Genomic DNA, 22,213 nt, shown 5'->3' on the forward strand with positions numbered 1-22,213 from the left:
AAGTACTCATGACTTCAAGGTAATGTTGCATTTCACGCACCCAAAATACATTTTACTCACAGTGTTTAAATTGGAGAGTAATTGTGTTGTGTTGTGTTGTGGGTTGTTTAGTGTTTTACAGTGTTGTGGTGTTTTGTATTTTGCAGGCTGGGCCATGCAGGTCGCCTCCTTCATCTTTATTCACAGGAAATGGGAGGACGACCAGCGCCACGTAGAGGCCATGCTGGAGTACTTCTGCGCCATCCGAGAACCCCTGCAGCTGCTCATCTTCCCTGAGGGCACCGACCTGACAGGTACAGCAGGGGGCGCTGTGGCAGTACTGACCTGACAGGTACAGCAGGGGGCGCTGTGGTAGTACTGACCTGACAGGTACAGCAGAGGCGCTGTGGGCAGTACTGACCTCACAGGTGCAGCAGGGGGGCGCACATGCAGGGGCGTCATTTGCTGTGGGGCATGGGGGGCAATTGCCCCCCCCCCCCAACTGCCCCCAACCTTGGTTTGCTCCCCCAGATGATCTATATGGCATTCTGTCTTCCACTTTTTGAGCCCCCTCCCCCGACACATAATATAATCACATATAAGATGGTCAAAGTTTTCTTCACAAACAAATAAAATACGTTTTTCAAACATCATTCTTTTCTAATCTAACCTAGATCTGGAATGAAGTCGGCGACGGTTGCTATGTGATGTAATTGCTCACGCGGATTGATAGTTTGTCATTCTCCAGTGATTTACATTGCATTGCAAGGGGCTATTATTATTTTTATAATAATATAATATTATTGATATCATGTCTTGGCTATATTTGTCGCAGCAGGTGGAAAACGGTAGAAATTAAACACAACAAGGAGTGATTCACTTGCAGAATAAACTATTAATATTTTTGAAGAAGCATTGTGTGGGTAAGGAACATCAAAATGCGATTTTTTTTTTTTCCCTGGGGTGAAGGGGTAATTGGGGGTGTTAGGGTTAGCCGAGTGCGCCTACGGCTCCACTGTGAGGGGTGGGATATGTGACAGGGAGAGAATGAATCTGAGCTGCAAATCGAATGAAAATGTACCATAGATTTGAAAGCGAGATTTAGGCTCCTGTCTAGGGATGTGCTCTGCATTTTCAGGTTTCAATTTGACCCTATTTCGATTTTAAATTTTTGTCATTTATTTAAATTCTGGTTTTCTTAAAACAATTATATAATTCACAGCCTTTGCTTAATTGGGTATTGCAGTTCTCGCAGAATATAATTTAAACAAATGAAAGTTTATTTTTGTGCATAAAAAGAGTCAAGACAAAGCATCGAACTATAAATAGGCATGCAGAGGACCTGATGTGGGGTGCTTAATAGTAAGCATCCCCTGTGTAACAAAACCACTGCTGCCACACTTTCATTTTACAAAACATCTGAGGCGCAGCATTGTAATATAATGTTTCATAGTCACCTGGAGTAAAGGGTGGCCAGCAGTTGATGCTAAAAAAAACATGTGTAGGCGTGTGGGAGTTTTAAATTACAAGTTTAAAATATAAGAAACTAATTGCTATACTCACTAAGGTGTGCAACTGTGGTGGTGTTTAGTTTCTATTCTCAATAGGTCTGTGCTTCAGATGAATTCAACATTGGGGGGGTGAAATTCAGACACCACCTTGTATCTCGGAGAACATTTATATATACATACACTTTTTTTTTTTTTTGGAAGGGCCGAATGTCCACCTCATGTTTGTAAATGTTCTTATGTTTTTTATTCTTTTGTCTCTGGCTCTCTCAGATAACACTCGGGCACGCAGCGATGTCTTTGCAGAGAAGAACGGGCTGCAGAAGTACAAGTATGTGTTGCACCCCCGGACCACTGGCTTCACCTTCATCGTAGAGAGCCTGCGGAAAGGTGAGGCACAGCTGCAATATGTCATCATCTCCAACACAGTGTTCTCATGGCAACCGACAACCAGGCCCGGAATTGTTTCTCGCCGTGTAGTTCTGTGCTGTTGGAATTGTTTTATTCCTTTCAGCTCAATGTATTTGGCCTGTGCTTCAAAGTATGGAACAGTCTGAAGAACTCTTCAGTAAGGTGATAGAGGGACTGTATTCAGTGTTGAGGCCTCACTACTGTAAAGTCCACAGCATCAGTAACTGGGTTAGGGAGATGCATTTCTGAATGGTTGCTTATACAGTATAACTCAGTGCAGTGCAGGTACCGGCGACACCTGCTGGCCATTAGAAACATAACCTCTTTCTGAGTAATAGAAAACGGTCTGCAATCATAATGAACAGTAATAGGTGATTGTGACAGTGAGGGCTGCAGGGATGACAGCAGACCAGGGAAATTAAACAATAACACAGGTGGTACGGGGCAAAATGGCGCTGCTGCGCTCGTATTTAATTCAAAATAAAAGATTTAAACAAAAACCAAAACATTTTATCCAAAATAAAACGGCACGTTGGCCAAATTAAATAGACAAACAATATTGACAATTTACCAAACGAGTACCTTGGCTCGCTTTCTGGTAGCATTTGCTCTCGCTCTCAACTCCAATACACTCTCCTTCTGTCAAGGGATTTCTCCTTGCTTTTATAGTTTGTGGCTGGAGCCAAATTATCCAATAATTAACAATTACACAATTAAGGCTGTGGCCACATTCTCACATGTCACAACGCTATATATAGTGGACGGTATTCGTCCGCCTGCATATAAACAAACCCAATACAATTCTGTATAATAATAATAACAACAACAACAATACAAATAAATACATACATACATATATATCTAAAAGGGGAAGGCACCCTGTCATTCCTTGGTTATGATATTCCTTTGAGCAGTGTGCACTGTCTGTTACCCTATACAGAGTTCTTGCCCCCTTGCTGAGGTGAGGAGATCAGTGAAAGTTTTCAGACAAAGATATCTGCTGGCTTTTCCCTTGGCTGTACTGCACTGCATGGAAACTCAACCTTTAATTAGCCCTTCTCGGGTTACCTTGAGAGCAGGAAACACAATTGCAGGCTGTGGGTTTAGTTAGCGGTGAAGAGCTAATGACATGGAAACAGGATTAAACATTGAGCAAAGAAACAGGACCATTATGGTTATGTATTCATTCATTATTTACGCATCCCCTTGAGGAGAGCTTGTATGAACTTGCTGCTTTTACTATTGCTAACATCTCATGAACCACTTCAGCTGCATCTTTGAATTTCCAGTGCCATGGAAACTTCTCAGAAAAAATCTTAAGAGCACCCTTAACTGATCTACTGTATTATGGGTACCATATTGGGGTCAACTTGAAGCTACTGCACTAACAAGTAACTACAATGTGATCAGTGTTACAGAAACTTAGTTATCCGAGAGTGATGGAGACGAATATAATATTAGTGGGTATATACTGTATAGGAAAGACAGGCAGGAAGAGACGGAGGGGTAGCACTATACATCAAAAATGGGGGGGGGGGGCAGGCATGCATGCCTTGATTTAGTCTTTTCAAATAACGAAGACAGAATAACTAAAACAGAGGTCAGAGAACCATTGGCAAACTCAGATCACAACATGGTCTCATTTGAGCTGCTTTTTAAAACCCCAAAAGTAAAGACTAAAGCCAAGGTTTACAATTTTGAAAAGGCAAACTATGAAGGAATGAAACAGAGACTAACAAAAGTAGATTAGAGTAAAATAGAGAAAACATCTACAGAAAAAAATGTAGTACTAGAGGTGCAAAACAATTACATCCCAAAATTAAACAAATCAAAATCTAAAACAAAATGGCCAAAATGGTTTAATAGATCAATTAAAAAAATATATTCACAGAAATATAGCACTTTTACAGAGCGTTTGAAAATGAACATTGCCAAGGGGGCTAAAACCAATTCCAAAAAGTTTTTCCAATATTATAACAGCAAAAGAACATTAATGGAGGAAGTAAAATGTCTAAGAGATACAAATGGCAAAATCATAGCTGAAGAGAAAAAAATAGCAAATGTATCAAATAATTACTTTTCACAAGTTTTTACAAAGGAGGATACGGACAACATGCCTTTAACTTTAACATAACTTTAACATAAGAGGCAGAAGTGTTAAAGGGAGTAAGAGCTCTTAAAATAAACAGATCCCTTGGGCCAGATGAGATCCTCCAATTAGTACTGAAAGAAGTTATTTACAAACCCCTAACCAAGATCATGCAACAGTCTCTTGAGACGGGTTGTACCGACAGACTGGAGAATAGCAAACGTAATACTGATCCACAAAAAGGGAGACAAAATGGAAACAGGTAACTGCAGACCAATAAGCCTGACTTCTATTATATGTAAACTGATGGAAACTATAATAAGATCCAAAATGGAAAATGCAAACTTGTTAAATTTGCAGACGACACAAAAATAGGAGGAGTGGCAAACACCGTTGCCTCAGAAAAGGTCATTCAAAATGATCTAGACAGCATTCAGAACTGGGAAGACACATGCCAAATTACATTTAATATAGAAAAGTGTAAGGTACTGCACCCAGGCAATAAAAATGAGCATTATAAATATCATATAGGAGATACTGAAATTGAAGAAGGAGTCTATGAAAAAGATCTAGGAGTTTATGTTGACTCAGAAATGTCTTCATCTAGACAATGTGGGGAAGCTATAAAAAAAGGCCAACAAAATGCGTGGATATATAGTGAAAAGTGTTGAATTTAAATCAAGGGAAGTAATGTTAAAACTTTACAATGCATTAGTAAGACCTCATCTAGAATATTGTGTTCAATTCTGGTCACCTCACTACATAAAGGATATTGCTGTTCTAGAAAGAGTGCACAGAAGAGCAACCAGAATTATTCCGGGGTTAAAAGGCATGTCATATGCAGACAGGCTAAAATAATGGAATCTATTCAGTCTTGAACAAAGAAAACTACGCAGCGATCTAATTAAAGCATTCAAAATTCTAAAAGGTATTGACAATGTCGACCCAGGGGACTTTTTCGACCTGAAAAAAGAAACAAAGACCAGGGGTCACAAATGGAGATTAGATAAAGGGGCATTCAGAACAGAAAATAGGAGGCACTTTTTACACAGAGAATTGTGAGAGTCTGGAACCAACTCTCCAATAAAGTCGTTGAAGCTGACACTCTGGGATCCTTCAAGAAGTTGCTTGATGAGATTCTGGGATCAATAAGCTACTAACAACTAAACGAGCAAGATGGGCCGAATGGCCTCCTCTCGTTTGTAAACTTTCTTATGTACTTATGTGACTTTGCTTTCTGGGTGATAAAAGATCTAACGCTTTGAGATAATGGCTTCATATTCTGTACACAGCTGTATTTTATGATTCTCTTAGTCTGTTCTATTTAAAGTCTGTTTTATGAAATTAGATGCAGTTTGAAATGCAAGGAACATTTTGTATGTAATAGTCTAGAACACAGACTGGTGACTGCTCTCTGTACTTTGCTAGGGCCGATAGAAGGACCATAAAGCAAAGGAGAGTTAGTGGAGGACTATTCCACCAGTAATGGGCTGACCTATATGCAAATTACACTATAGCGTAGGGCCCCCAGCAGAATTGGGGCCCCTGCGAGGTCATCGTTTGTTTGGGACATTTTACAAAAACTGCATGTGGCCAGATAGGCCCACACACACACAGGATGAGAGGCGTGCGTACAGAAGCTTGCTTTCTGTTAATTTTGTTATTGTATTTCTTTCTCACTTTCACAGCATACCTCGTCTCTGAGTCTCTTACGCAAGCAGCGTCCTGCTAATGACTGTATAATACCTAATGCCCCACCCCTCTACCTCCTGAGAGAGATCTGTCCCTAGTCCTACTACGTCAAAGGCATCAGTCTGCAGGATAAAATGTATGAGACAGGCTCAATTTATGTATTAATTCATTTCAGTTTTAGTGCCAATTTAAAAACCTGTCCTTTCTCAAATGTGCACAGTATGCCTCTTTAAATTTTAGAAACTTTCCTTTTTCATTTGGGGGTTGGAATTGTAGAAAAAAGGCTGGTAAAGGTAAACATGTACAATGCAAAAGGCTGAAGGAAATTCAAATGTGGATGTCTGCAGCTGGCAAGAGTGGTTTAAATCCATAGTGTTTGTTTCTCTCACTACAAAAAACCCCCCAAAAGAACTGAAGGACAGAAGTAATTCCCTTTTTTTTGTTAAATTAGATTGTTTTGTTCTATTGAATACAATGCTACTACTGGTCTGTAGAATGAATCTGTGAACAGGTTTGGGGGAAAAAAACACACTATATTTGTTTTGCTGGATAAGGGCTTCTGCTAAGAAATAAATAATAATAATAATAATATGTAGTTCTGCTGCTATTGTATATGTTAGCTGCTGGACTGGTAAACTAACGAAACCACTGACCCATAAACCTCAGTGGATGTTATATTATGCACTTGCTAATGCTTTTGTACTTCTTGGGACTGAAGCTTTTTCTTATGTCTGTGATCCATATTGCATCATTTTGTGTTCTATGTTCCCACGGATGTTTAAATGTTAATTAAAATGATCGATAACAACAGTGAGATTTAATTATTATCACTTGCATGTGATTTCTTTCGTATGGTACAAGGCATTAAATAGTTTAACAAGCCTCATACCTTGAGTACCCTGGTTATTGTGGAAGAGTGAGTATGTAGGTGGCCCTCAAAATATGGCTTGGTATAGGTCCCTGTCACGGTGCGAGTGGTGTATGTAAATAATCAAAGTCCACACAGTATATTTCTTCCCAAAAACAATCTGTGTTTATTTGCAAAAAGGAAATCATAAAGCTACCCTCTACCAACTATGGTATCAGGTGAAACATGGCGAGTTTCCGTCCCCAAATAATAATACAGTACAATTGTACAATCCACAATGTGCATGGAAAAGTGTGTGGTGTCTCTCTCTGGGTTTTCGTGCTGTGCAGTGCAGGGCGTTAGTGCTCTGGGTGTTTGTGCTGTGCAGTGCAGGGCGTTGGTGCTCTGGGTGTTTGTGCTGTGCAGTGCAGGGCGTTAGTGCTCTGGGTGTTTGTGCTGTGCAGTGCAGGGCGTTAGTGCTCTGGGTGTTTGTGCTGTGCAGTGCAGGGCGTTAGTGCTCTGGGTGTTTGTGCTGTGCAGTGCAGGGCGTTAGTGCTCTGGGTGTTTGTGCTGTGCAGTGCAGGGCGTTGGTGCTCTGGGTGTTTGTGCTGTGCAGTGCAGGGCGTTGGTGCTCTGGGTGTTTGTGCTGTGCAGTGCAGGGCGTTAGTGCTCTGGGTGTTTGTGCTGTGCAGTGCAGGGCGTTAGTGCTCTGGGTGTTTGTGCTGTGCAGTGCAGGGCGTTAGTGCTCTGGGTGTTTGTGCTGTGCAGTGCAGGGCGTTAGTGCTCTGGGTGTTTGTGCTGGCTCCGTGGCTGCAACTCCCTCGCTCTCAGTCCTCTGCACATACAATGATAAAACAAAACAGACAATAGCACTCCGGCTTGGTTAATTTATCAGCAGTAAGGGGCCGTACTCACGTAGCTGCGTCCCCTTTGTACTACCCGAACTCCCCTTAATCAGCCCGTCGCCATGGTAACTCCAATCGATGTTTGCCTCGCAACTGATTGCAATGGAGTTGCTCAGGGCACTTGCAGCTACGTGCTTCCCCCAAGATGGCCGACTCCAGGTTTCATCCTACCAGCGAGTTAGCCCATCTAGGGGAAAGCTTACCACCAACCTTACCGAACGCCCTTTCTTGTTGTGAGAGAGATTTACAGGCCAAATTTCTTTTCTCTCTGTCACAGTCCCCAATCAGAGAATGTGAGCGGTCGGTGACAAAATTCCGCTCACAGCTCATAATATCCTCCTCATAAATAAACCAGCCAACCCCCCCCCCCCCCCCCGTGTTGTGGATTGCAGATGAAAAGCATGTACATCCAGAAAGGAATACTATTTAATCTTCCTTATTATTAACCGCGTAACTTTACCCAAGTAAAAAAAAAAAAAAAAAAAGCCCAGCTATGATCAGCAAAGAAAAAAAAAACCTACATAGAGTGCTCAGATAAGTTATCTAATTCAGTTTGAAGACGCATTCTCATTATTATTGATTGGTACTGAAAAAATGCATACATTGAAAATAAAGTGAAAGTTAGGAAATATCAGCTTGCAATGAACAGGTTTTTAAAAGGTTCCTACGATGCCGTGTACGGTGTACCCACCAATTTCAAACTTTACATATGATTCGTATCAAATTAGCTTTATAATGGACTTGTTTGTATCTGAATATCTCCTAGGGAGCTCAAAGCAACCCACGAAACCACCCGGTAGTGTATGAACTATCCTCAAGAGTGCAGAAAATATAAACCATGTTCACAGCGCTGTATTTGGGCTATGTAATAATCGCAGACAGATGGACACACTGATGATGTTTCTCACATTTTTATGACACAAATGCAGCTCCACAATGGGAAAATATAAATTTTTCCCTCCATAATGAATTATGTGGAAAAACAATGTGCAAACTCCATGGCCAATCATGTATTTAAGAAAAATAAAACCATGCTCAGTTCTTCTCAGGGCTGTGAAAGAGCGGGCTGGAAATGTCCGCTCCGCTCGCTCTCAGGATATGATTAAATAGTGATAGTTACGTCAGGATATGATTAAGTACAAAATACTACAGGTTAAACACTTGGCAGATTACAATATTCTGAAGTACAGGATTAAATGCAGTAAAATAGGGGGCAGATAAGAGCAAAATAAAGCACATTTAAATGAAGGTCCTGACATCTGACAGTCCTGACATCTGTAAGAATGTCATTCCACCACTGCGGAGCAAGGGTGGAGAAGGAGCGGGCTTTGGAGGCAGGGGAGCGTAGCGGTGGTAGAGCTAGTCTTCTAGTGCAGGCGGAGTGGGGGTGTAGGGAGAGATGAGGGTCTGGAGGTAGCTGGGTGCAGACTGGTCAAGGCATCTGTAGGCTAGTACAAGAGTCTTGAACTGGATGCGAGCGGTGATCGGGAGCCAGTGGAGCGAGCGGAGTAGTGGAGTAGCGTGGGCGAAGCGAGGCAGAGAGAACACCAGGCGGGCAGCAGAGTTCTGGATGAGCTGGAGCGGACGGGTGGCGGACGCAGGGAGGCCAGCCAGGAGGGAGTTGCAGTAGTCTAGGCGGGAGAGTACCAGGGCCTGGACCAGGAGCTGGGTAGTTATGCCATTGCTTTTCAAAAAGGCTTTCATTTTTACAATTCCCATTTAGACTGTGCAGTTCTTCTAACACATGTTTTTGGAACTTTGGAGGAACAACAACTCTGATTCCCCACAACAAGCAACCGTCCTGCAAAGTCAGCTCAAGTCTGCGTGAATAGTAGGGTTTGAGCTGAGCTATCACTTTGTGGGATGTACACCATCCTTTTTGTGTGAACTGGTAGACTATGGAGAGTACAGCATCTCTCTGTGTTTCAATCCTGATTTGTTCTGCCTTAACAGGTAACATTTCAATTTGGTTTACATTGAAAGTAGTGATTTTGCTTCGGGTTGTAGAACTGTGTTCTAAAGGCAGTCTTGAAAGTGTGTCCGCATTCCCATTGTTCTCTATAGAGCGAAACTGTATTTCGTACCGATAGGCTGACAAGATCAGTGCCCGTCTTTGGAGGCATGCAGCTGCAAGTGTTGGAATTTGAGACTTAGGGCTCAGCAGCCAGGTCAGCGGCTTGTGGTCAGTTATCAGTATAAATTTTCGCCCATACAGATACTGGTGAAACGTTTTAACTCCATATATAAGTCAAGGAGCTTCCTTTACTGTTTGAGCGTAATTCTGCTCTGGACAATGTGCGCAATGCATAGGCGATGGGCCTTTTGCTGCCATCAGGAAATATGTGTGAGATGACAGCTCCAATGCCATATCCGGATGCGTCACATGCCAGGCTAACAGGCAGTTTCTCATTAAAATGTGCCAGGACTTTAGCAGAAGTGAGCTCTTGCTGGAGTTTCTTGAAACTCTCCGGACAGGCTGTTCAGTGGCGCTGCCAGGGTGGACAATCTTGAAATATACTTGCCGTAGTAATTCACAAGTCCCAAAAATGAACGAAGCTCTTACATTTCTAGGCTGTGGTGCTTTGACTACTGCTTCCACCTTACTGGGTGATGTTGAGAGTCCAGTTTTGTCAATCACGTGTCCTAGATATTCCATTGAGGGATTCAAGAACGACCATTTTGATTTCTTGCAGCGAATGTCATACTGTTTTAGTCGCCCTAGAACTCTGCTCAGGTTCTCCTAGATGGCTTGTGAGGTCTTTTCCAGTGATGAGCATGTCGTCTTGGAAACAGATTACACCTAGAAGGCCCTGCAAGATTTTGTCCGTGGTCTGCTGAAACAAAGCTGGTGATGATGCAATTCCAAAAGGCAGTCTTTTGTATTGGTACAACCCACAGTGTGTGCTAATGGTGGTGTATCTTCTAGAATCTGCATTATGCTGCATTTGCAAAAATGCCTGGGAGAGGTCCAGCTTTGTGAACAAATCGCCTCCATTCAGAGCTGCAAACAGATCTTCAATCCTTGGTAACGGATACTGATGCACTTCCAAGAAGGGATTAATGGTAATTTTGTAGTCCCCACATATTCTGATGGATCCGTCTTCTTTAACTACAGGGACAATAGGAGCTGCCAAATCTGCATAGTCCATTTTTTCAGTAATCTGGAACTTTTCAAGGTGTTCAGTCTTCTGTCTCAGTGAGTAGGGGACTGAACGTGGTTTGTGAAATCTTGGAATGGCTTCAGCCTTCACTGCAAATTCTGCTTTAATATCTTTGATTTCCCCTAGACCTTCTTTAAAGACTCTAGCATACTTTTCTAACAGCAGCTGCAAACTATGATTGCCATGCACTTTGTTTATTTTGTTCCAGTCCAGCCTTTCAGCCAGTTTCTACCGAGTAGAGCGAGGAGATTCCCTTTAACAATGATCAGAGGTAGCTGTGCGGTCTGATCTCCATATTGAACTTCAACTGACATTTTCCCCAGTATTTTTACAGACTCACCAGTGTAGGTGTTCAGCTGAAGGAATTTCAGTTACTTTACCATTTAAAGCAATGTCAACTTTAATTCCTTCATTTGAACTAAACTGTAGTAAAAAATTAAAATTCAGTATTTGATAGGCACAGCTTGTATATAGAGGGCGTTGGGACATCGCCCCACCAGTTTTAATTCAATAAATAATGCTTTAAGTAATTTATTATTTTGTCCTGACCACGGACAGCAGCAGAGGTTACCGTATCGTTACCTACTTTATGTAGTATCGTTACAGGATCACTGCTGCTGCTGGTTTCTGAGCTCTGTATTGAACGACAATGCTCACGTGTTCGGTGCCTAATGGGGGTGTGTCATCTCTCGCCCAAGCGCAAGGTTTCATGGGTATATCAGCCGTTACCTAGGAAACCAAGTATCCAATCTGAGAAGGCAGTGGTTGTTGACGGATAACGAGCAAAAAAAATGTCTGGAAACGAGAAAATAGCTTGAAGTGTAATAATCGTCAATGCCAGGGAACGTTTTGCTTTCATGAAACATCTTCTGAGTGGCACGTTGCTGCAAAGTGAATTATTTGAAAGGCACAGTAAATGCTTTCCAGTGGAAGCATTGGCCGACATGGTACAGGCATATTCAATGCTGGACAGAGGAAAGCTGCAAACAGAACTTTCTGACATTTATGAGAAACCAGAATTTCGTTCGGCTAGTGGGGATGTGGCACTCTTCAGTTTATTTACTGAAAACAACCTGCAGGACACATTTTCTGAGACTGTGACATTGTTGCGTATACTTATTACAACACCAGTGACAACTGCAGAATCCGAAAGATGTTTCTAAACGCTGAAGAGAATTAAAACATTCTTAAGCAACACAATGTCGCAGGATCGACTCAACGCTTTGGCCATGCTGTCAATTGAGAAATTGCTGATCAAGGAGATACCGGAATTCAACAAGCGAACCATTGAGAAATTTGCTGCCCTCAAGGATCGCCAAGCAAAGTCCCTGTATAAGTAGGTGAGTACAGTTTGACTTAAGAAATACAGTAAGATGATGCCCGTACACATACAGTTACAAATTGTGCTCTATTAAAGCCCCTGATTGTATACTGTTAATTGTCATATATAATGTGCATATTAGTGTGAAAGAGAAGTTTATTTCGTGACTTTTTTTTTTTCTCAATCAGTAGTCACTGTATGCGTGTAACCTTGAAAACATACTCTGCCAAAACTGTTCCTTCTTAAAATATATATTTTTAGTTTTTAGATTATCGCCCCATCTATTTTAAAATTCACCAGCCGCTACTGGTACTTGATACAACAATACTTGATACAACAATATATTACACAGAACCTTGTGATCATAAAGAGTACCGTGCAGCAACACAGACTAGGAATGTTAATAACCTGGAGCTTTCCAAGTGTTGTTCCTAAACATTTAACGATGTGAAGTACATCAACGTCATCTGTAATGTTTACACAGTGGGAGGTTATTTATTCAATACTTATTAGGTTTTTCCAATAACAGATACATATTGTACACAAGTAGTCTTGTCCTCATATGTTGTAGTACATCATAAAGTAGCAACACAAAAGTTCCTGATATGTTAAAGTTTAGACATTTTTTTAAAAGATGTTTAATGTTTTAAAATGTAGGAGATTAAACTGAATATAACATCCCTAGCCTGGACCTTTACTAAGTGACTTGTTATTTTATTATAGTAAAAGGTATGATTTATAGCACAGCACAGTAAATCACTGTAGGCTACTGAATGCTAATCGTGAGTTCAATTGCAGTCATCTCTCCATGGCCAGTCTCACTATTCTGGTGCAGCGCTCTCCCTTATTAAAGTTTTCAATGGTAAAAGCCTAGCAAAGTGTAATAAAGCACAATGAAACCATGGTAAAGCATAGGTAATCACTGTAAGGTATGGTAATGCATATTTAAAAAAATATGTCAAACCATTGTACAACATGGTAAATGCATTGCATAATCACAGGAAAAGCATGGGTAAAACTGCAGTTACTGTGCAAATATAGTGTGGTATACTGAAATAAGGGATGTTCCAGTACTATAATACGCTGATGCAGTCCCTGTCTGTGCCCCTTCAATCTGTACTGCCACTCTTGTAGCATGCTGTGTGGGTTATTTTTCTCCTACTTCAAAGGGATATTTTTAGTCGCACCCCCATTATATCCTATTAGTAGCAATTAAAAGCTCTTTAAGAGTGTCGTCTCATGAACAAAGACGTAAACAGAATTCTTAATACACAATTCCTAACTGGTAACATAAACCCTGACTCTGAAATGGAGAAAAAAACAAACGAAATTGAGTTACAGTGATATCTGCACTTCTAGCAAATGCAGTCAAGAACAGATGAAAGCAACAGATGAAAGCGGATGAAAGGAGAGCAGTAGATCTGTACACAGTTATCGTAAAGTTCTCAATTGAAATTCTGAAGGTCATATTGCCTGTTTTTTCAATGTTTTCTTAATTTATGTTTATACTTCCACGTCACTGTCCTTAGCCTCAAAGAACACGCTAGACAGCACTCTTTAAAACACTAAGAGACAGCCCTGTGACTTCCTGTTTGACTTATTACAGTGGTAGTTTTGAACTATAGAGGTGTGTGGTGGGGTGAAGGGTGTATAATGACAGGAGTCTGAAACCAGGTTTTTAGTGCAACACAAATGTTTACTTGGTGACACGGTTGTATTTACAATAATTCAGTGCTCACAAACAATCACATTTGCCCCCTTGCCCACAAGTATTTGTATAATCCCCAGTGTCTCTTGCTGTCTTCTCTGTGCTGTTCCAGTACAGGTAGTGCTCCTTGGCCTCACGCTGAACCCCCTTGCTTCCTGTGTCCTTGGCAGTGATAGTCCTCTTGGGAAAAGCAAGCAGCAATTGCAAAACCGTGCTTTGTTGTTGTTGCTTTGTTTGTTGTTGTTTTGTCTTGGTAGCGTTCACTCTTGTACCAAAACCTCTCCAGCTCAACCTAGTGACTCAGCTACACATTCCCCTTGTATGTACCAAGCCCCGCCCCGTTAATCTGCTGCAGCCAATTGCGGAAACCTCAGTCTTAACTAGCAGGAAATTCAGTACGCCTATATAGCCGCCCCCCCCCCCAAGATGGCCGCCAAAACCAGACTGTACATACTGTCTGCGCCATCTTGTTGAGGTCATGTCTATTAGTCAGTGCCTCCACCCTCCATCTTCTTTCACCCTGTCACCACATTATACAGATATCACATTATTTTTTTTTTCTTTATACAATTACCCATTTATACAGTTGGGTTTTTACTGGAGCAATCTAGGTAAAGTGTCCCCCATCCTGGGATTGAACCCCCAACCCTCCGCTCAAGAGTCCAGAGCCCTAACCACTACTCCACACTGCTGCCCTAAGTGAGATGAAAGGCTCAGAAAACACAGGACTTATTGCAGGGGATTGGCTCACACATTTTTTTTACCCATCAAAGGCCCCATGGCAGTCGGTGGTCTACTTTACTTTTTCTGGGGCATTATTCTTGGTTAGATCAGTGATGAGGGGAACTGCTATAGAGGTGAAGTCTGGAATGAACCATCTATAATAACTGGCTAGTCCCAACACTGACCTCATCTGGTGCATTGTTTTGGGTACTGACGCATCGAATAGCAACAGGACCCAAATATTTTGCTGTTAGCGCCGCCCTCCTAATGAACCTCATGACCACTGCCAGTCTCTGCAGGTGTTCTGCCCGTGATGAACTATAGATGACTACGTCATCTATGTATGCTGACGCATACCCCCTGTGAGGCTGTAGTAGTTTGTCCATGAGGCGTTGGAATGTCCCATGCAAACCAAATGGCATAGTGTGAAACTGGAAAATCCCTTGAGGCGTGGAGAAGGCTGTTTTCTCACATGAACCTAGGGTAGGATCGAGGGTGGATACCGAGCCCAGCCCAGCTGATCTAACAGGTTATCTACCCGCAACATGGGGTATGCGTCGGAACTTGGAGTGGGAGTGCACTTTTCTCGTCACAAAAGTCGACACAAAAGGGATTTGGTTCTGTCCTAAAAAGTGACCAACACTACCGGACTGCACCATTCGCTCCTTGACGGCTCAATCACTCCAAGTTCTAACATTGCTTCTGCCTCGGCACAGACAGTCATCCTCCTTCTCTCTGGTACCCGGTTCGCTCTTTCTCTCACCGTCACCTCTGGCTTTGTGATTATGGCATGCTGTATGAAATTTGTGCTACCTAGTTTGGATGGAAAATGTCAGCAAATTGAGTTATTACAATTGTTACAGCCTTTTTCGGCCCCAGACTTAACTTATCCCCACAGTGACTCCAGTCTTCTTCCAATGGTAGAGGGGAGAAAAACCTACTGGTCACGTCTGTCAGGAGGCCAGTTTTTCCACCCTCTATCTTCCTTCACCCTGTCACAAGGTGCTATAGAAATGTGAGCCTATTGTTGTTGAAACAGGAGAAACATACTCTGCAGATAATGCAAGTGTTCTGTCTTCTTGGGATGAGTTCCAAACAGAAATGCTTGTGTTTAGTGTCCGGGTGTCTGCGGCACATCCTAGACCTTCAACCACTAAGATGCTTCAAACAGTCAAATGCCTGGAAATCTTAAGACCGGTTTGATAAAGGCACAGCACTTGGAGATACTGGCATCCCCAGCCGGGCACAATGTGGACATGTATTGTTATTCAGGAGCAACAGCAACTTTCCTCTGTCCAGCTGTCCTGGGCAAAGGAGAGAACCTTTTTTGCAGAGCTTGCAGTAGTGATGCCGATTTGAATTTTAGTGTTATGGATATCCTCCTAGCGGCTGGTGAGTTAATAATACTGACATCAGCATAAGACATGTACTTACCTCATCTACAGAGCTTGCTCATAAGCTGAATGGTAAGGCATTCATTTTTTGATTGCGAGGTTTGTGGTTCTCATCCAGTCCTCGCCTCGTCTTAAAATTAAATATGCTGAGACGCCAAGCCACTACTGTAGCAACAGTGCTATTGTCGGCGACCCCACGCATCATATCTCTGATTTTTGAACAGCTGAAGTCAGATCAACACATTGAAATGCCATTTCCTTCATCCCTTGTGATGCGGTGTCATCATAAACAAAACAGTCAAATCTTTGGATAGGGTATAACCGTCATGTTTTCTGTAGCCCTTGCAGAAGTATAGCGAAGTGTGTTATAGCTCCTAACAGGTCCAGCAGCAGACTGATCAGTTCAACCCCTTGAGTCTGCTGGGCTGAGGAACCGATTTCCATTCTGTTACTGTACTTGTTTCATTGTTGCTCGGTTGTGTAATGTGTCAAAGCTCACTCTTCTCCCCTTCATTCACCTCTCCCATTTATTTCCCTCTCCCCCTCTCATGTACATGTCACAGCTTGATTGTAGGCAAGCTAATTCTTTCTCCTCATGTCTGAAAGTACTTTTTATACACTAATCCCAGATGGGGTAAGAGGCTTCAGTGAAGTGATTACAATAACCTGTCCCTCTGTCTCTTATTTCTTCCCTCCCTCTCCTCCCTCTATCTCCCCCATCTATCTCCCCCATCTATCTCCCTATATACAATTCTCGTTAATATGAATTTCATGGGACCAGCAAAAAATAAATGGTATTATCAGTAATTCATATTATAAGGAGTCTAATTCATATTATAAGTAGTCTAAGACAAATCCATACTGTCATCAACACTGAAATCAAATTTCAATTACTGAGCAATGAAAAGTATTATACATTTAAAAGCACTGCATTTTATTGAAAATACAGTTGTAAGTGACATTTTTAAAAGTATACATTACAAATGAACCACTTGAAGCCTGCATGTCCCATTATGCTCACTGGCATTTTTAAATCACAAAGCAAGGCGTCCTCAACATCAGGGTATTGAACAAATCTGACGACTTGCATTCAGTTTGCTGTTCATAGAACCGTATTATTATTTCACAGTTTTTCAAATTGGCTGACAAAGTGTTTGTGGGGAAAAGGTGCAGTAACATCTTCCTTTTCTGTGTGTGGTGGTGTATCATCCACCGCTTTCAGCACCTACGTTTCTGTCCGCAAGGATAGTGCATGTTTGAAATGGCATGGATGCGTGAATCAGTAGTCCCAAAACAGCCCAAAAATACGGAACAGAGGCGCTAATCTGGATGCAAGGAACTACATTTACAATTAGTTTTATTATATTATTGTTAAGTGAATTTGTATAATAAGAATTCATTTTCAATAAGCAACTGCTAAATTTGTATAGGAGTATGTAGAAAATGAGTTGTATCATGAAATGTGTCTAATCAGTTCAGTTTAACCAGAATTGACTGTAATAAAAACCCAACGACAGGGAAAGTTTCATTTATTTTATTTGAGTAAAAAACAAAGACCTTGGAAGGGATTCATCGAAAAAAAACACTGAAAATAACTCAATTCATTTATTCATTCTGTCAAGTGTTGAGCTATGCAAATGAACACTCTGCAGCCTCTCTTTTCCACGATATGTATACACCTCTCTGTCCTCCTTGTTCCTCCTCCCCCTCTTCTCTTGTTTCTTTCTCCCCTTCTTTCTTCAATATCTCCTAAAATGTTACCATTCATTCCCTTCTCATCCTCTCTTTCCCTGTCCCCATCCATATTCCCCTCTCCCCCTTGTTCTCTCTCCCTCCTTCCCTCTCCTCTCTCTTCCTCCCCCTCAGTCTGAGTCAATCTGTTTGCCATCTATCTGATTAGTCAAGCGGCTGCCGTGCTGCAGGTTTCAATGTTCTGAATCAAAGCAGGATTACTCCTTCCTTCCCTCCATCCCTCCCAGTGCTCTGTTAAGAAGCTGCTGCTCACTCGCTCACTCGACAAGGCCCTGTCTGCTGACGGCTGGAGCAGAGGGGCCATTTTTAAACTGCTCAATACGAGCCGTCGGAAATAGATATGAGGTGATGACTCACAGAGTCTTTGTTAGGTGAGAAAGGCTGATTTCATTTGAGGTGATGTATTCGTTTCTCTGGGGGATTGGATCCTGCTTTCTGCGTCACATGGACTGAAGCAATGTAGGAGAACGGCTACTTGATTTCGAGACATATTAACCCTCTCCTCACCTCACTGCCAGGCTGCTCTGAGAGCTACAGCATTGCTTATAGCTAGACCTGATGTAATTCCCTTTAATTATCTAATTCAAGGATGGAAATAAGACTGCTGTTGCATAGCAGTTTCACCCATTCCTCAGGTGTGTCTTATTAAACAGGAATGGATAAAACTGCTATGCCACATGAGTCTTATTTCCATCCCTGTAATTGAACCAATTGCACCCCTATTCAGGTATTAATTACTTATTGAATTGAAAACCTCCAAAACCTGTTTTTGGATGGACTTCTAAGTCCTGAGCTCTGCACTTCTTAGAGTAAAGATATGTATAACACCCTGGTTTCGGGATGAATGTAGAAATACCTGCCATCTGTCACACACACACTTTGTGTAAGTGTGAGTCCCTCATATGGCTGATTGAATTTTAGCATCACTGACAAGTATTCTGTGTAATATAATGGCTGCGTCTCACTTTCAGTATCAAGTCAGTATCTGTCACGGTAGTAGAGCAGGTTATAAAGCTGATTGTAAATGTTTGGTTGACAGGTGCTTTGATATCCAAGACTGCAGGGGTAGAAACAGAAGTCAGGGAGGCTGGATATTGATACTGTAAGAAAACAACATCAGTGGACCAACTGATCATAAGAACATAAGAAAATTTACAAACGAGAGGAGGCCATTCGGCCCATCTTGCTCGTTTGGTTGTTAGTAGCTCATTGATCCCAGAATCTCATCAAGCAGCTTCTTGAAGGATCCCAGGGTGTCAGCTTCAACAACATTTCTGGGAAGTTGGTTCCAGACCCTCACAATTCAGTGGCTCCTATTTTCTGTTCTGAATGTCCATTTATCTAATCTTCATTTGTGACCCCTGGTCTTTGTTTCTTTTTTTAGGTCGAAAAAGTCCCCTGGGTCGACATTGTCAATACCTTTTAGGATTTTGAATGCTTGAATCAGATCACCGCGTAGTCTTCTTTGTTCAAGGCTGATTAGATTCAATTCTTTTAGCCTGTCTTCATACATTCCATGTATTCCTGCACTCATAACCCCCCTCCCTCACCCAAAACGCACGCACACGCAGACACGCACACACATGCATGCACACACAGACGCACGTACACGCACACACACACATGCATGCACACACAGACGCACGCAGACACGCACACACACAAGTATCTCAAGTATTGCTGTTCAGCTTCTTGACTCCTGAATAATCTTCTAGGGTAGGCATGTGTAGGCTTTAATAAATCTGATTCACAGTCTCCTACACTCCTCCTTCCCCCCTCCTCACCACTCTATTTATAGCAGGTGTGGATCTGGGTGAATAATACCACCACCTCATGATGTAATTGCTTGCTACTGAATCCTTTGTATGTGAGCTGCAGCACTTACATACAACTGTATCTGACTAACCTGCCATTCATAAAACATAATTCACAGCGGCTTTCTGTGCAGAGTGGCACAAGGAGATTTTAAAAGACTCCTGTTCACCAGATGTAGATGTGTAACGATTCATTGTGTATCCGAGTCATGATTCGTTCTTGACATGCTATATCGTTTAGTAGCAGAGGCGTGTATCGTTTGTGTTGAGATAACCAAACGGTTCCTGAATGAAGTGTATTTTACAGTTGGTACGAATACATAATGTAATTTAATGTTTGTCCTTTATCAAAGCAGTCCATCATTAAATGATCATTTGATCCTACAAAAACCCATCAGGATCATCACATGTGTCGTGATACATATTGTACCGCAGCCTGCATATCATGATATGTATTGTGACATTACTGTATGGTTACACCCATGTCAAGATATATTTTCAGTGCTACAGTTTGTTTCCTCTTAAACTCCATTGCTGGGAGTGCTGCTAGGTTGATTATTGTGAATGACAATCACTCGGATGTAATTATCTGCAGTTCACATCCAAAAGGGTCTGCAGCTAGGGGACAAACAACTGCTAATTTGAATAATTGAGATACAAATAGTTGAATAGGCAACTAGTCACCACTTTTTAAAAAAAATGATAATATTGAGAACATCTGGTGCTATATGTGAACGTACTGTGAAATGTAAGTTGCTTCTTCAATCGCAGTCTCACAATGTTTATTACCCCCCCCCCCCCCCCCCCCCCAGCACATCCTTATGTATAGAACACACAATTATAAGAACATAAGAAAGTTTACAAACGAGAGGAGGCCATTCAGCCCATCTTGCTCGTTTGGTTGTTAGTAGCTTATTGATCCCAGAATCTCATCAAGCAGCTTCTTGAAGGATCCCAGGGTGTCAGCTTCAACAACATTACTGGGGAGTTGGTTCCAGACCCTCACAATTCTCTATGTAAAAAAGTGCCTCCTATTTTCTGTTCTGAATGTCCCTTTATCTAATCTCCATTTGTGACCCCTGGTCCTTGTTTCTTTTTTCAGGTCAAAGAAGTCCCCTGGGTTGACATTGTCAATACCTTTTAGGATTTTGAATGTTTGAATCAGATCGCCGCGTAGTCTTCTTTGTTCAAGACTGAATAGATTCAATTCTTTTAGCCTGTCTGCATACAACATGCCTTTTAAACCTGGGATAATTGTGGTTGCTCTTCTTTGCACTCTTTCTAGAGCAGCAATATCCTTTTTGTAACAAGGTGACCAGAACTGAACACAATATTCTAGGTGAGGTCTTACTAATGCATTGTAGAGTTTTAACATTATTTCCCTTGATTTAAATTCAACACTTCTCACAATATATCCTAGCATCTTGTTGGCCTTTTTTATAGCTTCCCCACATTGTCTAGATGAAGACATTTCTGAGTCAACATAAACTCCTAGGTCTTTTTTCTTCTTCAATTTCAGTATCTCCCATATGATATTTATAATGCACATTTTTATTGCCTGCATGCAGTACTTTACACTTTTCTCTATTAAATTTCATTTGCCATGTGTCTGTCCAATTCTGAATGCTGTCTAGATCATTTTGAATGACCTTTGCTGCTTCAACAGTGTTTGCCACTCCTCCTGATCTGTAGCAATACTCTGAAACTAGTAAAACAAACAAACAAACAAAAAAAACCTTAATGATTACATTGATAAAATACTTTGTTTGTCAACCGGCTTACAAGTTTCTTGTAGTATATTTCCATCCTCCACCAATAACTGATTCAGCTCAAAGAAGCGATCCAGTTCAAAGAAGCGATCCAGTAACACAGCTGGGTCCAGAGTGGACTGGCCAAGCCGGTTTGTAATGGTCTGAGCCCAAGAAGTTAAAGAAATGCACACTGTCCTCTCTGTTGGGCCAAGCAAGAGAGCATTGCCCACCCCTTTCATTAAACAATACACCATAGCTTTCAGTTTTATTAAATGTCCACTATTTTAGAGGTATTCTGGATCATTCAAGCACATCTGGATTTCTACTTTAAATACAACCATTTTTATTAGGATAATAATGAGGCATCTCGGTTCATGCTGAGTATTGAAGAGAACCTCAGTAGGCTGTGATGGTAATGCCAAGTCAGGAGTGGATTAGGTGATATATTTATTACAATCTCAATCACGAAAAAAAAAAACAAGCTGTTCTGTAACCCTCATCATCACATCTAAATAGTTTATTACAGTCTGCCCAGGATGCCTGTCCCTGCTGATGGAGATACTGTGGAGGCTCCTGTGTATATAGTTGTGATGGCACATGGTTAGGACATTCTTTAGCACATGATGTCAAAGCGTACCTGGGAATGTAAGGAGATGTGCAGGTCCATTTGTCTCTCCATCATTACATAATTTACAGTACATTATTACTTCAGCAAGTGTGTTAGGGACCTTGTATCTTCTACCAAGTTACGGTCCTAGTATGCTGTGATTTACTAGTACAGACATGCGTAACTTTTATGCAACACTGATTGCAACTTGGCATAGGATAAATAAGTTATGACAGAATATGTGACTGCATTGAATAAGGTACCATTGTTATATTTCATAAGGACAAATAATTGAGTCAAGCACTGACATGCACTCACACAGAAGTTACTTGACGGGCATATTGCGGTTATATAACAATGAATACTTTATTGCTTATGTGGATCCAGGTTCAGGCTTGACTGCATTGTTATCCCTGATTAATGTTACACTCAGTAGAATGTGGTATGTGGTGAGCTGGCTGACGGCAGAATATAAGTTACTAGCAGTCCTTCTGCATTCCAGTTGCTTGATGACTAACAATTGCGTCATTTGTGTCTGTTACTGCGTGCCC

At 41.6% G+C, this 22,213-nt stretch overlaps 1 protein-coding gene across 2 annotated transcripts in view; it reads left to right on the forward strand.

The window, feature by feature from the left end:
* Positions 1 to 22,213, forward strand: part of LOC117402202 (lysocardiolipin acyltransferase 1-like) — a 63,189-nt gene that overhangs the window by 35,824 nt on the left and 5,152 nt on the right. For both annotated transcript variants that reach the window (XM_059024537.1, XM_034003117.3), the window contains exons 4-5: positions 147 to 293; positions 1,761 to 1,877. In XM_059024537.1, the coding sequence (XP_058880520.1) occupies positions 147 to 293; positions 1,761 to 1,877 (264 nt within the window). The remainder of the gene's footprint in view (positions 1 to 146; positions 294 to 1,760; positions 1,878 to 22,213) is intronic.

This window comes from Acipenser ruthenus, chromosome 5 (genome assembly GCF_902713425.1).
Source record: "Acipenser ruthenus chromosome 5, fAciRut3.2 maternal haplotype, whole genome shotgun sequence".
Lineage (NCBI taxonomy): Eukaryota > Metazoa > Chordata > Actinopteri > Acipenseriformes > Acipenseridae > Acipenser > Acipenser ruthenus.